Source organism: Neolamprologus multifasciatus, chromosome 11, assembly GCF_963576455.1.
Source record: "Neolamprologus multifasciatus chromosome 11, fNeoMul1.2, whole genome shotgun sequence".
NCBI classification, from domain to species: domain Eukaryota; kingdom Metazoa; phylum Chordata; class Actinopteri; order Cichliformes; family Cichlidae; genus Neolamprologus; species Neolamprologus multifasciatus.
The window spans coordinates 11590905-11607438 of NC_140449.1; the positions used below are offsets into that span (position 1 = coordinate 11590905).

At 38.4% G+C, this 16534-nt stretch overlaps 1 protein-coding gene across 3 annotated transcripts in view; it reads right to left on the reverse strand.

Annotated features, from left to right (window-relative positions):
* Positions 1–16534, reverse strand: part of csmd1a (CUB and Sushi multiple domains 1a) — an 80724-nt gene that overhangs the window by 12365 nt on the left and 51825 nt on the right. For all 3 annotated transcript variants that reach the window (XM_085176344.1, XM_085176343.1, XM_085176342.1), the window contains exons 4-5: positions 13846–14040; positions 1145–1391 (exon numbers count right to left, since the gene is read on the reverse strand). In XM_085176344.1, the coding sequence (XP_085032470.1) occupies positions 1145–1391; positions 13846–14040 (442 nt within the window). The remainder of the gene's footprint in view (positions 1–1144; positions 1392–13845; positions 14041–16534) is intronic.

The window sequence follows — 16534 nt, forward strand, 5'->3', positions numbered from 1 at the left end:
TATTTAAAATGCTTGTGTGGACTAAGGCCAGTGGATGAATTTTAGCAGCCACTGCTTACACAAGCTTATGAGCTTATAAGTTAAAGGGAACACTTACCACTGGTATATCCTTTGATTTAAAACTATTCTTGGTCTGCTCCCATTTTACTTACTGGCACGCACTTGCGCTGAATTCAGAAAAAGAGTATTCAAATTCCTTCCTTGCGGAATCAGCTGCAAACTCAACTGAAACTTAAGGAGCTGGTGTCAGTAAATGAATTTAAATGACTTGGATGTCATTATTTCAGGCTGCAAATGTTTTGCTTGAGTATTATTACCCCTGTGTTTCCCATTAGACAATGACTTTTATTGATGCTTTAGGCTTCACTGGTGATGAAGTTTTGGTTATATGTGATACACTGCTACAGCCTACTTAATTTATGTATTTTTGGTTTGTGTGTGTGTGTGTGTGTGTGTGTGTGTGTGTAACTATTATACACAGCTACTGTTGACTGTACTCTTGTCTGTTTCTGGTTTAACAAAAAACTTTAAAAAGTAAAACTCAGACTGAGAAAAATGACCAGCACACTGACTTGTTTTAGTTTACTACTTTTCTGTTCATTTTTATAATTGCCCCTTCAAAACCTAAACATTTACTGGACCTCTCAGTATTTCTTTGCCCATTTTTGGGGAGTTTTTCCCTTAGACAATATGCCTGGGTTTGTAACTGCAGCTGTGGACCTGTAAAGTCTACTAAAAGACTAAATGTGATATTATTCTACAGAAATAAAAAAATGTTTTATTACTTGGTTAAGTTTCGTGTCAATAAAACCTGACTTTGTACTAGCAGCCCAAATGAATAAGGATAAAAGTAATAAATGTGCCATGATTTTACAGTTTTACTCTAATACTAAAGCCTGTTTCTTCTTTGCAGAAAGATAACGTGCTCTAGAAAATATATTACACACCTTAAAACTTGTGGAAACCCAACATCCAATGCTACTAACACAATCTTGTCTCTCACAAATCACAGACACTTTGTCAACACCAAACATACTGTACACACCACCTGTCATGGTGCGACTCTTAATATAAAAAAACTAAATGCTCATTTGATGAAATACCAGCACTCCCCACCCTCATTCCTCCACGCAGGTCAACTCACCAGATGGTCGGCAGTTCAGATCCCTCGATTTCCAGATAATCTGACTTCTCCTCCATTTGAAATTCAGTAAACACTAGAGAAATAGTGTCTCCCGGATCTGCCAGGATGGTCCACTTGCACTCCCCGCTGCTGCCCAGGCCCCCAGCACCTCCGCTTCCGCCAGCGCTGGGGGACTCACCACTGGGGAAATCGAAGCTGGAGATGAGCCCGCTGGAGCCCCTCAGGGTGGCACCGCATGTGTCCTCCGCTGTCAGTCACCAAAGAAAAAGAAACGGTCGGGGAGGGGTAAGAGAAGAACAGACACATGGTCTCTGGGTTATTTTAGACCTGTTTCTCAAAGTTCAGCATGAGGGAAATGTGACTGCAGGCATAAAACATCTGTACCTGTCTTCTCAGATAAATACAAACCAGAGAAGGACTGATAGAAGTAGCAAGTGGAGCTACCTTTAAACTCATTATTGTTTTCACACATTCACAGGTTGTCAAATCCACTATGCAGAGCTTATTTCAGCACAACTGTGGGACTGCAGATGACAGGAATTGCAAGTTTAAAGGTCGGCTGTGTTGTGTTTATGAGGGCAAGAATCATCAAACATTTAGTTGAGTGGCACTGAGAAGAATAATTTACAAATTAGATGGGTACTAATTTCGCCACGATGAGAGTGTAATATCCTAAATATCTCCTGCGCTTTCTCTGATAGTCATAAATTCATCACTGCTCCCTCTGAACCCCACTCATATGTCAAAAAAACAAAGAAACAGAAAAAGTGGTCATAAACAGAGTTTAGAACAGTGTCAAAAAAACGAGAAAAATCCAATGTGGGGTGCATGGCACATCAGCTGAATGTTAATGCTGTCTACCATAACAGTGGCTCGCTCTCTTTCACTCCGTATCCCTTTCCCCCCACAACTCTTTCTCATATCTCTCCATCTCTCACTTCATTCCCCTCCTCTGAGCCCTCTCACTTTTCGCTATTATTCACCACCCTCCCCTCTATCCGTCTATCCGTTTCTCCTCCCTAAAGAATTCTAATGATGGCAGGGCTTTCACAGTTTTCACATCATTTAAGACTAATATGTGACACTCAGCGGTGCCAGCTGAAACCTTTGATGGCTCAGTGCTCCACACTGGGCTGTCAGAACTGCCAGCCTTGGAACATTCCTGTATGCTGCATCACATGATTGGTCAAGGAACAAGGAAGCTGATGTATAAAAATGTGAAAGAAGATAAAGACGGGGGGAGGGGGGGGGGTGCAGACATGAGCACGAGCTGCTTGTTAGTTTGATCCATGTCCTTTTGACACATTAGCAGAGCTACTGCAATTGATCAGAGTCTTTATGAGACGGCCAGTAATTGGAAAATTGATATGTACATGTGCGATTTATATCAAGGGCAGACTTTGTAGACTATCCCAATATAGGTAAGCTTGGTTTAGGCTCATTTGCTGAATGCCAGCAGCCTTGTAATGCCAAAAAATTGTAAAGACATTTGTTTCTGGATTAAAGTCATCATACTCTCCATCATGCTAAAACTTACCCTGAGTGGCATATGGCGTATCTCTTAAATGTATTTAAGATGACATTCCAAAGAGTGCCCCACAGACTTGTGGAGTAATTGCTATCGACTGAAATTAAAATGATATTAAAGTGCTTCTGAATCTGACCAGAGGAGCAATATCATATTTCAACCTTGATGATAGACAGGAGGGCTGCATAAAGGATCCCCATGGCCATCAAAGAAAATAGAGCTAGGAGGAAGTGTCAGAAAAGCCTGTGATAATGAAAGGGAAGGCAAGAGGCTATAGGACATGTAATGGGAAAAAAAATAAGTGAGAAGGGAAACAAACAGGAGTATAGAGAAGAGTGAAAGAAACATTGGGTTTCTATAAGAAACAAAAACAGACAGGGGAGAGACAAGACAGACATGGAAGGGGAAAATGAAAATGTCAGAGGACGATTCTGCCAGCAGGCCTCAACGCAAACATCTTCACATGTCAAACTAAGCCTCGTTAATAATAGGATCTTTAAGATCAAGACATGTTTGCTGATTTCTACCTTACTGTTAACCTGTCAAAGTCATTTATATACCAGCTCTCAATGACACATCTGACAGTATCATAACACCAGTTTTTTGATTTTGAAAGACAAAGTCAATTTTGACTGCTGGAATTTCTGTCTCCCCCTACTGGCAGTGACAGCAATCACATAAACACTGTCAAGGTTTCCCTGATATTTCAGACCTAGTCTTTGCTCCCAAGTTGCCGCACTACTAGTTCCTCAGCAACATCTGTAGTCTGCTAAGTCTCTGTCGCAATCATTGCTGATTAATTTAAAATGCATCAGTACTGGTGCACCAGCGTGGGAATATAGCCCCAGACAACAGACTCTGGTATAATGTAAAACACAAAGTGATTTACCTGAGGTTGATTGGCTTAATCAGTACTGTGTGAACTTGTTTGGCAAGAGCTTGAATAAAGGAGGTTCATTTATATGCTAAAGTTCTGCACCCCACTTTAAGGGATGAATTTATTCTCGTAAGTTTACATGATGTTCACACCTTTAAATGGAATTCTAGCGTGGCGGTGATGGCAATAATTATGAGTTATGTTGCGAGTTTTTGAATGTGTTCAGTACTGAATTTAATACATCCTGGAAAGGCTTAGAGAGCTTCTGAAGGCTCATTCCATCCCCAGTAGTAAGTGGGCACTTCAATCAAATTCAAAATGATTCAAGAATTCATACAGTTTAATACAAAACACTTCTTTTATTTTCCAGTTTATTGGAAACTTGCAAGAATTTCTAAAAGCTTCAGAAAAGTTTCTAGTATCTATTTTTTTCTTCTTTATCCTCAGTTAAGAATTATATGAGAATGACTACATGACTACATGACCTTTGCATGGGTTACTATCAGAGTGCATGGTGGAGGATGAGATGGGGCTATGATTTGTTGACATAGACTGAAAGAAAGATAAGAGAAGATGTCAATGTCAAACAGGAATTTGGTGCAAAGTGTTTACCTCAATTTAATTTATTTACCTAACTTTTAACAGTGAATCTCTGTCTAAGCATATCATTATCCTTGGTAAATCTTAATTCAGTATATTATTATACAGGCAGGATATTTTTTAGTGATAGTGTATATATACACAGGTCCCTGATAAGGATTGGATGAATGTATACATACAGTATCTATGATGGCAATATTATATTCTGGTTAGCTACAGCTAAATTCCACAGGCATTTAACAGAGTGTTTTAGTCTTTGGTCTTAAGAACAATGACTGTGTAATGGTGTTTGCTTAGAACTGAAGAAGCTTCTCAGACGAGAGGTGAAATGTCTTCAAGAAACTTAAACAAGTCCAGACACTTTTCTTTCCAAGCTCCTTAGATTAAGATGACCTGGATGACTGAGAACCTTCACAGAAATAATGCATAAGGAACTTAACTAAATGTTAACACTGCACTGTTGGGGAAGACTGTACCACATTATTACGACGGCACTGTCAAAGTTTCAAAAATTCATAAAAAACAACCATAAAAATTGTCACAGGTATTATTGAGTTGCATTACAGCAGGAGTGGATATTTAATTTCCCCACATGTGTGGAAAAATGGAAATTTTCCCCATTTTTCCACACGTGTTGTGGAAGCCCCAACTTAACTGAACTCAGTTCTGCAGTGCGGCCCACCACAGGCAGTCCCAGTTTCTTGTGTGGCCCTGTGCGAAAATTAACTGCCTACCCCTGCATTAAAGAGTGCAATTTGGTGTGGAGATAAGAGTGCAGTTAGGTGTGCAAAAAAATACAATGTCTGGCACAGGAGCATACTGCACAACTTCAGTCAGTAAAGACTTCAATACACAGTTGAGTTGGTGCAATATGCAAATGAGAATATTGCATGATAGAAAGTTAAGTCACTGGAAGAGGCAGGATGTGTATATTTCTGTATATGTGTGTGTTGTAGTGACGGTGTAGACAGGGTCCCTTGTTAACGGTTTGACAGCTCTGGGGAAGAAGCCATTTTTCAGGTCTGTGGTGTGTGCATGTGTGCATGTGTCCTTTAGTTTCTAGTATTTTTAAAGAATTGGCAGTCGAGGTGGGTCTAGTCAGAGTTGATATTAGAGGTTTGCTCAGATGTTGAGTCCAGCAGCTTCTGCCTGTATATATTTGAGCACGTCTTATGGAAAATTGCCAGCAGAAGTAATAATGGAGGACATGTGTATCATTTCTACCATCGTTCCAAAAGCAGAGTCTGAAAACATTTACTGTTTACCAGTCAGACACACAATTATAGCGTGTGTCTGGCACTGAGAAGTATTGTGCTCTGGAAGTGTTTCTGCTAAACAGACTGGTATAAAACTGTACAACAACACAGAAAAGAACAGTTATTATGAAATGACCACTAGACCACACATTTATTTATAAAATTGGAAAATTATAAGCACACAAAAAGCTTGAGAGTCTGACAAGGCCGCATCAAAACAGTATTTGTGAAATCCATTAAAACTGACTGCATGTACTTGGGATGCATAGGGAGGTGCAATGACAACATGGGTATCTGATCTACAGGATGAAAATGCATTTTATTCATTCCTGTGGGGATGTTGGGCAATTTCATTCAAACATGCACACTACCTTTGATTTTATGTTGCTCAAGCAGCAGACAGTAAATGGATTACAATTTAACTTTTCAACAGCTGACAATGATCACTAAAAAGCTCATCACAGCAAAACAACCATATTATAGATGCTCAATTTGCAAGTCAGGGGAAAATAACAGTAATAAACAAAAGCCAAGCACATGTCACATGCCCCGAGGTCCACCTCTAAATGGGGTAAATAAACTGCAAATGCACAACCAGTACAAAAAACCCCATGTTTGTGATCTCATATCATCGTCAAACATGGAGGAATATATCTAACACAATTGTCCAAGATTATATAGGACAACTGCCAGGATGTAGGGGACTTGCATGATGAAATATGACATATAAATCAATCAAATATCAAAATACAGCAGTGAGTCACACCGCAGTAGATAACAGTAAATTGAGTTAGGTCTTGAAGTGCATGGTTACAGTGAGCAGAAACCACGTGTTGTCATCCCTGCGGTGTGTTTATGTTCGAGCTTGCCACCGTGGCAAATGGCATCACTGACATTATCATACAGAAAGGTTATCCTAAGAAAAAATAAAGAAATAAATCCCATTTTCACTGGACATAAAAATAGGATCCTAAGGTTGTTTTTTTTTAATTATGATTTTTCTCTGAAGTGGTTTCCATGATAAAACACATGCTCTCTGATCACTGCTGAATATAATCCAACTCGGGATGTGGCAGCAAGAAAACGCGGGTGAAAGCCTGATAGTTACAAAGATGTAATTTGCCTTTTTTGGGGGGGCTGAAGAATAAACATGGCATAAATCATTCAACATTAATCACCAATATTTATGGACAGGACTTCCTGTAGGCAGATAGACGCCCACATTTATAACTCATTAACACTCAAGGCTTCAAGTGGATAATTCCTTAATGACTTTCTAATATTTACTGACAGTGTTTCATTGGGATGCATGAAAGAAATTAAGATACGCTATGCCAACAAGGTTTATCAACATACGAGGCACTGAATGTGTTCCTTTGCAAATCATTAGAGCATGCTCAAGATTAAACGAAAAAGCATCTCTTGCTTTTAAAAAGGTGACAGAGTTTTTAAGGGTTTTTTTTTCCTTAAAGATGGTGGCGAGGATTAGGACTGCTTTAGCTGAGCTCATTTACATCCCCGGCATCAGCTATCTAATGCTACTTGAGGAGGGATTAAGCCTCTCTCCCCTTGACTTTGATCAGATATACAACACTTGTCTTTCTGCTTAGAATTATTCACCCCCACAGATAGAGGGGAAAGAACTCATGTATAATTTTCTACTCTACCTCAGGTTTTTTCCTTTGTAATAATCCCACTGTTAATGCAAAGGCAGTTACTATGTCTATACTAAGTCTCGCATTTACTCAGCTGCTAGTCATGTTTAGCATGTTTAACAGGGTCGAGGTATATGAAGATGCGATGGATATTCCATCATTGATATTTCTGCGGGTCATTTCATTACTGTGCCCATTTCCATTATTTTAGATTTTAAAATGAATTATGGGAGAAGTGGAGTATGATTCAGTGAGAAAATAAACATGACAGCACCAATGAAAATATCAAGGCATATAAAGGATTTGGTCGGTTTTGTTTTTAGCAAAATGTACTGCTCTATCATCTCTCAATTCATTTCGAACAATGGACGTTTACAGTGGTTAAAATATAAACTAGTGTTTTAGGGTTTTAGCAGCAGCTTTTGGTGGAGATACTGGGCTATTCTCAAATCAATTCCAACTGTAGAGAACAACCTAGCACTCAGCTGAGCTGAAAAATCCTGCCAAGGGCAAGTGGAGAAGTCCCACTCTGCATAGTAGAGAGTTGAAAAGGTATGACAGGAAGAACTGTGTTTAGTCCCGTCTACTCACATTATTTGGCACAAAAATGTTTTAAAGAAGCAAGGTTTTCTGTGGCCTAATTTTTTATTCTGTTAGACAGTTGCTGGCAGCAAGAATGACAGTGTATCAATAGACCATATTCTCCTGTTGCCATGCTGTCCCTGTTTGCTGTCTCACTGCCTGGTTTAATGAATGTCCTGAGACAATTTAGATTGAAGGAATCAAAACGGGCAATTGGGAGGAGAAGCAGTAACTCACAATTAGAATAGCCATTAATTCTCCATCTAACAGCCTCTCTGCTTGGAGTTTATTCTTTTTTCTTTTACATCAATCCTTCAGGCTTGACTTTTATGCCATCCCACTCATATCTACTTAGCTCTGATTCTCTGTGGCTGTTTCACACATTATTTTTTCTTTAAAAAAGGCAGTGCTAGCTGCTAAACACATACTTATAATTGATCTATATGGAAAAATAACTATAGTAGCAATATGTTAGCTTCACAGGAACTAAATGGAGAATGATCTCATGATCTCAATAACAGAAATAAAGAAATGTGATGTTAGTGTGTTGATAGTCTGACTTGCAGAGATATTGAGCAAAAGAAAATTGTGGTAATTTCTCCATCTTCTATGTTGCGCCCTCTGGGTTAACACTGCAGTGACCAATTTTAATTTAATTAAGGCAAATATTCTCATATCTGATAATTCCACGCTCGTAAGTAATGATGTTTAATGTTGGTCAAATTTGGTTTCTACAAAGATTCATTAGCCATCTTTACACACAGCATTTGCATTGGAGGTTGGCATTGGTATTGGTCATCTTCTTGCACTTTTCTAATTTTGCTTATACAGGTGGTGTTGGTGGAGAGGTGTGCAAGGTTGGATAACGCACAATGTGAGTCATAGACAGAAAAGTGGAGCTTTGCTGGCCCAGGTGCATCAGTAGGTAGCAACAGAGACACAGAGAAAGACAGTTATTTTTCACTTTTACAGCTTTTGCCATCAAGAGAGCACTGAATTACAATTATAGTTGTTTGGATAAGGCAAAGACAGCTAAAGCCAAAATCCATGATTAGTGGACAGATATCAGTGGAACAGGTAAAACAGTATAAGGTTAAATCATATGTCTGCTTCTCTTTATTTCCTTTTTAAATTTTCTTTATAGATTTTTGGACGTAAAACAGCTAATGGCAACAGTAGGTTAATAAGATACATTCACTAACTTATTAAAAAAATCCTTAGCCTTGCATAAAAAAATGCTTAGCCCTAGCAGCCCCCTGGGCTTGTAATACATTGGCAGAAACCCCGTCTGCTATTCCTCATAGTATGGTATAATGTTCACATTTATAATCAATGTAGCCAGCCGTGCAGCATGTTCTGATAGCTTTGTGTTGTGTTTCAAGCAAACATGGCGGAAACCCCTACGCCGTCTCCCCGGTAAAAACTCAGTAATCAACTGTAAAAACAGAACTGAGACAGACGGTTGTTGAAGCTGTTCGGGTCAGACAGTCTCTTACAAACTGAGAAGTACAGATAAGCTCATAGCAAAGGATGAATTAACTGCATCTTTAGTATTTTGATTTTAGATAACGTTGTTATCTAAAACGAAAACAGAGCAGAATTTTTCCCAAAACTGTTTAAAAATGAGATAGCGCTGCAATGTTGGTTTGATTTTAAAATCATGTAGCAGTTAACTTGTGAGGGGTGATTGTCCACTCAGGTGCAGCTGAGGGTTGGTGCAGCCAAAATGATACTTTCTACCTCCCCACCCATCTAGCATCCAATTCGAGTCAGCGCCACAGCTGCTCAAGCTCTAAAAATGCCCAAGTAGATGCATATCATCATTATTTCTGTAGGTTCTAAATGCATAAATGTTTGACCGTGCTGTTAGACAGGGCTGCAGAAGAATGCTGGAAGAAAAGTGAACGAGAAGGAGAAAGTAACAGCAGATGGGAACTGGTTGAAAGACTAAGGTGTTGGGAGATGGCAGGGGTGAACAGTGGATTGGAGAGAAATTTTCTGCAGCCATGTGTTTAGTGGGAAACAATAGGTGATGAGCAGAAAGGGCAGGATCTCTGAGGAAACGAGATCAAAGGACCATCTGCCCACATACAGGAGCCGGCCTGGATTTAGACGAGAGAGAGTGTGGCTCAAGCAGTGCCCGGGCCTGAAAGGAGCGATGTTTCTGGCCTGTGGCAATAGAAGCTAACACCATCCTTAAATGAAAAGGAGCCCTCCATCTGCAGCTTTTTGTTTGCTCCAAGCTTGCCATTTTTCAAACATATGCTGAGCCATTTTCATTTAGCTGTGCCTTGCACTGTAGAATGAGTTGGCATGAGCAAATTTGCTCTGCTGGCTTTGGGATTTCTTAGAATCTCACATTCAGATGGAGTGAGGAGACCTTCGCTTCATTTTTATAACTATTTTTCTTCACTCTTTACTTTTGAATGACTTAGACCCAGTAATCTAAAATTACCAATGTATTAAAATAAAAAAATAAAAAATAAAATAAAATATTCAAATATTTCACACTTTTCATCCAGCTAATGAAAACTATAGGATGAAAAGTGAAGTCAGAAGCTTTTGTTTTTTAATTCAGCAAATATTGTAAGGTGCGGTACTTTTAAAAAAAAAAAAAAAAAGTTAAGCCTGCATATTCATACATCAGCAAGGCAACAAAAAAGCAGATAATTATGTTACATTGAAAGGCAGAAATCTGCACACAGGAATGACCTGTAATCCTTCTCCTTCTCCTCCAATATTTATGTGCATATGGTGAACTACGTCTTTTTTTATGTCTCTAAAAAAACAAATTAATAAATAAAAGATTTTCCCCGGCTCAAAATAATATTCCTTATACAAATGTAACTTTGGGGTAAAGGGAACATGGAAAAGTAAATGAAAAGCTAAATGTACAACCTTCACCATATTATAAATATGACATACAAAAACACTTAGCTTTGTGATGCCAAGTTAGCAATCCAGTGCACCGCTGCTGATCTGTGCAATAGTAAAGACGTAAAAATGGAACTGAGCTGAAATAAATAACAACTAGATCTGCCTGTTAAAATGACTCTAAATCCTGGTTTTTATGTCGGGATTGGACCCATATCCAATGAGATATCAACTAGTGCTTTCTTAAGTGCTGGCAATTTAACAGAACATTACATTTTTCATGCATTACTCTGTAGAAAACTGTTCTAAAAGCACTGAAAATCTGCCTCATTCTTAACATCCAAGATTGCATCGTAGAATTTTCCCTCACGATCTCAGAGTGTGTCTGTGCTCGTAATGGGGCACACAGCTGTGGAGCTAGTCTTGCACCCTGGTAATGATCCTGCAAACGGGAACTGGAAGTCCCATGTTTACACAGTCTTGTCAACTTCTGTTCATGTCCCTGGAGAAAATGCTGCCTGACATTAAAAATCTGGTTTTATGCTGCTGGCTTCAATGTCCAGTGTGTCAGCAGAGTGCAGGTTCAGTCTGCAGAATAAAATCAGGAGTGAAAAGTCTGCTGCAAAACTGAATGACAATCGATTCAGCAATAATATCCCCCGATCAAGGAAGCATTCAGTTTAAGTCCATTTAGCTCCATATCTGCCTGCGTAGGCACAATGGCGGTGGTGTTTTAGTGGCCTCTGCTGTCATTAGGGAAAAGAAAATCATTTGCTTCATGTGGTGTTGAAAGAAGTAGTGATGGGTCGTTCGTGAACGAAATGGCTCTTAGAGCCGACTCTTTGACGTGAACGACGCGAGCCGGCTCCTTAACGCGAGCCGTCACCTTAACGCGAGCCGTCACGTTTTTTGTTTTTTTTGTTTTTTCTCTCAGCCTCTCTCTCGCACTTTTTTTCTGCTTCACTCAGCACGCGAGCCTTGTGCTTTACGCTGGGCAGAGGGGTGAGGGGCGGTAGTTACACTCAGTAGCACAGGAACAGAGCCCGAAGGAGAGAGAGAGAAATAGCCAGGGACAACAACATCACATTAGAAAGGTATAGTAATCATCCACAACTATTTTCAGTTGCAGATGATAAAGGATTCAGAAAGTTTATTCATGCAGGCCCATATGACAGAGAATATGCATGTTCGTTTTGTTTTCATATTTTAATTTATATTTAATTGTGTTGTGGTTTGCAGTGTTTTGTGTTGTTTCACTTTAAATTTGTAAAAGGAAAAAGCTGAAAATTTAAATAGTTAGAAGTTGAAATGTGAATAGTTGATTTTTTGTATTATATGATTTATTTATTACATTTTATGTGGAGTGAATAAATAAAAGTATATTTACGGTGGCCCCTAGAGACAAAGCACATACAAACTTCAAATCACGTACGAACTCTGAAGCACGTACAAACTCCAAAACACGTAAAAACTCCAAAACATGTAAAAACACGTACAAACTCCGAAGCACGTAAAAACTCAAAACACATACAAAAGACAACAGAAGTGCTCCAGGATGCTGGGCGCAGTGTTGAGCTTTTGTTACCTAGTGGCTACACAAGCCAGCAAGTACCAACGACCGGATTTGGTGTGTGGTAGTAAGAGGTAAATGAACATTGTTTTTAAATTATTTGAATATATATGAGTGCCTGTGTATAAATACACAAACAATACACACATGCTTTCAATTGTGTAATTTAAGTTATCTAGTAGCTCTGCTTTGGAAGTTCAGTTCATGCTAGAAATGTGTTTTGGAGTTTGTACGTGTTTTGTCTCTAGGGGCCACCGCATATATTTATATATAAACATATATAAATAAAACCACTTTTTTATGTTAGTAATTCCTTTTGTGCATAATTTAATATTATTCTTAATAATAAATTAATTAAAGCAACAAAACAACCTGAAGAGCCGGTTCGGAGCCGAAAGAGCCGGCTCTTTTTAGTGAGCCGAACCGAAAGAGCCGGATCTCTAAAAAGAGCCGGAAATCCCATCACTAGAAAGAAGTGACTTTGAAGTCTCTGTTCCTCTGTTCTCTCAAATCTCTCATAAATGTTCTGCATATTAGTTGTTATTGTAATTGAGTTGTTTTTGAAAATTAAATACAGCTTTCAAATGTAGCTCAATATAATAAATAAAAATTAAGATTGAAATGAAAATATTTTTATGACCTGTCTGTCAAATCATTTGACAGATTTGAAAGTCTAATGTGACCTACAATTCCTACCGCACGTCACACCACCACAGCGGCTTTCTACATATCTGAGAGCGGATTATTTATGTCAGTCTGGGAACAGCTCTCACAGAAAGGGGTAAACTGCATAATGTGAAAAATAGTAGTCAGTCATTCATCAACCACCTGTCAGAAAAAAAGCATCATTATGTCGATGGTGTATGAGCAGAAGAGCTTGGTGAGACAAATTAAAGATGTACAGCAACTTTCTGAATTCGGGCAACATTTTTATTTTATACGTACTGGGAATTTTTTTAATAAGGAAACAGAATAAAAAACATGAAATTCTGATAAAAGTCAGAAAGGCTACTGAGTCATCACGGATACGCTTTCTTCTTCTTCTCTTCGTTCTTAAAGATCTGCTTTAAATTGATTTTGGCTCTTGCTCTTCGCTCATAAATAATAGGTTCGTGTCATTTGTAATTTGGAGAATTTATGTAGTATAAAGTGATTAGACAACTGACTGAGAAGCTTCCTCATAGCCTATAGGGTGCTCATATTTGCTACACAAATCATAGATGGATGGATAGATGGATAAAAAACCTACAGTCACTACAAAGCAGCAACATATAGCCCACATACAGCTGCACAAACCAAGTGGACATGCAGCTCCTCCTAACAGTATTAACATATACAAGCTACTTGCTCTACAGGAATAAATATTTAATTAACCTTTTGAGCCATGGAGACTCTAATCAACTTCCACTACACGATTAAAATTTTTCCCTCCTATCAGATTGCAAATATATTTATTCCGCTAATGAGGACTTATGCCAGACTTTGCTACATCTGTGGCCCAGACAAAACAGTCATCAAACTGTCAATCTTTAAAAAGCAATTAACACTGAGCAACTCGAGGAAACCAAATGAGAGGAGTCAAAAGAAACCAATCACCTACTTATTTTCAGTTTCTTGGGGGAATATGTAGATAAAATCAAGTATTCACAATGATATCCCGCAGTCACATTGCGCAGATGGGGGGAAAAAAAAGTTAGAAAAAGACAAGCTTCACCTCACATGCAATTAGTAACTCATTTCAAATAACAAGTATCCTTACCTCTGCAGATTGGCACCGGGAAGTCCCACACTGACACGCCAGCTGCATTGGTGACACAGGTGAGGAGCGAATGCCCATCAAGGACATAACCTGTGACACATCGGTAGCGGATCTTGTCACCTACGTTGAACTGAGTTCCATTCAGTATGCCTTTGGGCGGAACTCCTGGGTTTCCACACGAGCTGCTTCTCAGCTCTGGAACATGGAAAAAAAAAAGAAAAAGAGCATTGGTAAGAATACAAATATGCTGGTGTCACAGGGTTCCCTTAATTAGATGTGCATAAATAAATACAGTTTAAGGGACAATTCACCCTAGACTCAAATGTGAATAATTTTACTGTACTATCGTTTGGAGATATTGCTATACCCTGTTCTTGAATACAGTGGAACAAACTGGCACTTTCCTTACGCAAAGTCCCTAAAACAAAAGTGCAAGCATCTCATCACTTGCAGATGCATGCTTTGTTCTGAAATAAGATAAGATAAGATAACCTTTATTAGTCCCACGTGTGGGAAATTTGTGTTGTTACAGCAGTGGACAGTGCAAAGTTGCATAGAAAAATTAGAGAAAAAACACTGGAATAATATATCTATGAGATACTGTACACAATAGAATAGAATAAAATAAAATACAATACAATACTATATATTATAGTATAATACATATTGTATAATACAACGATGTCAGAAAAGAGTATTGCACTTAGTGTTATTGCTGTTGCACAAATGTGATGCATTTGGCAGGTGTATGTTGGTGGAAAGAGAAAACTGTGTTAGGTTTTTATTTTATATTCCATTAGAGCCTCAAAGTAAAATTAGGAGTTGCACAACAAGCTACATACTCTGGTAACAGCAAGCCAATACCAGCAAACTTTGTATGCAAATGCTACTCAGATGTTTACTTCTGGTTGATGAGGTGAATTTCATAGGAGAATAGAATAAAATATATTGCCCAGGGAGTACTGCAGTCTTCTCTATCACTTCACATTGAAAATATATTAAATAACATGATTATATCTGAAAGTGTCAATCAAATAGTGGCATATTAAAAAAACTACATTAGTACAATCTAAAAGAAAAGAAAAAGCAAGACAATAAAAACTGGGACATGAAAGAAGGCATTGCAGCTTCACACTATAATATTTTTTGCTGTATGCTTTTTAATGGCTGCTTTGGTTTTTAGTAGGCATCATTTTCATAAATTCATTATCACAGAAATCATCACAGCATCAAGTTTAGAGTCTAAAATTCGTAGTATTGACAAAAGCCCTTGACTGACAGAAAGAAAAGTCATGTTTATCTATATTACTCCATTAATTCAGTCGTCTTCCCTGTTGTGTTCTCTGAAAAACACTAACAACATGGCAAAATCTACAGCAAGCGGGTCTACAGTGCAGACTGTAGCTTAAGGTTATGTATATAACCCCGGTTCTCTGAGTAGCATGAGTGAGCGTCTCACTATGGGAACGCCTCCTGCGTGACCTCATCAGAAGCTCAAATACCATTACGCCAGCCCTTACAGGCTGGCTAGGTGACGCTCATGTCAGGAGGGGCCTGACCAGAAGCAGCGTAATGGTATTTGAGCTTCTGTAGTTACGCAGGAGGCGTTCCCATAGTGAGACACGAAACAAATGCTATGAAAGAGAACTACTACACCAGTGGCATATTTTTTAGAATTTTGTTTATCAAATTGTCAGGCACTATGCATGAGTGCAACAACACGTAACACATACGTTTTCATGCACTGCCTCCAAACAGCAGTACTAAATGCACATTAGCTCATTATCAGTTGTTAGTTAATTAGCTAATTCCCTTGCTTTGCCTGTGAATACTAACTGTGTCAGCTGTCAGTGCTTTATCTGCAAGATATGTTGAAAATCTGGCTCTAATGATGGCTGTGCATAGCTACTGCTATATGTTGCTGGTGTACTTTGTATATGCTTGGTATCAGACCAGCTTCTCTGTGAAATAACAGTGTTGTTAAACATTACGGTAAAAGAAAATAAGTCATTGTAGGCATGGTGTCTTTGTAAAGATCAGTGTTTATTGGCTTTCCTGTTTTTCCTTGCACATTTTGTTAGGTGATTAACCTTTCATAGACAAATATTGCATGTTTATCAAATTATTTTTATGACCACAATCTTTTACAAAAACAGCCTTAACTAATGCAAAAACTCCAGTATATATCATCATTTTTAATTATCTTTTTCATATGGGTGCTGCCACCAGAGTGTTGGGATCATGCTAATATTCAGCTGTGGACAGTTTTTAATATTCAGCTGAACATGAGCCATAAACATATCTGCAAATCAAACAGATCCTCTGTGTGAATATTCTTCTTTAATCACTTGATCTCACTCTGACTAAGATACATTAGACCAATCTAAACGCAGTAAGACTCCACCGTGAGATGAAGGTGGTTATAGTAAAAGAAGAAAAAGATTCTCACATAATATCAAATATGACATGTAGCTATCAGTTACTTCTGAACTCCTACATTTTGAGTGCTGTGTTAATGGGATATCTCCTACACAGTCGTTTTTATGAATGTAACCCAAGTTCAATTAAAACTCAGAATTTAAATGTTGTACCCTTCAAATAATCTCACACTGAGTGATCTAAGGCACTGAACTTGAATAACAAATGATTTTTCTTTTTTTCTTTTTTATGTCCTGGATGGAAACATTGG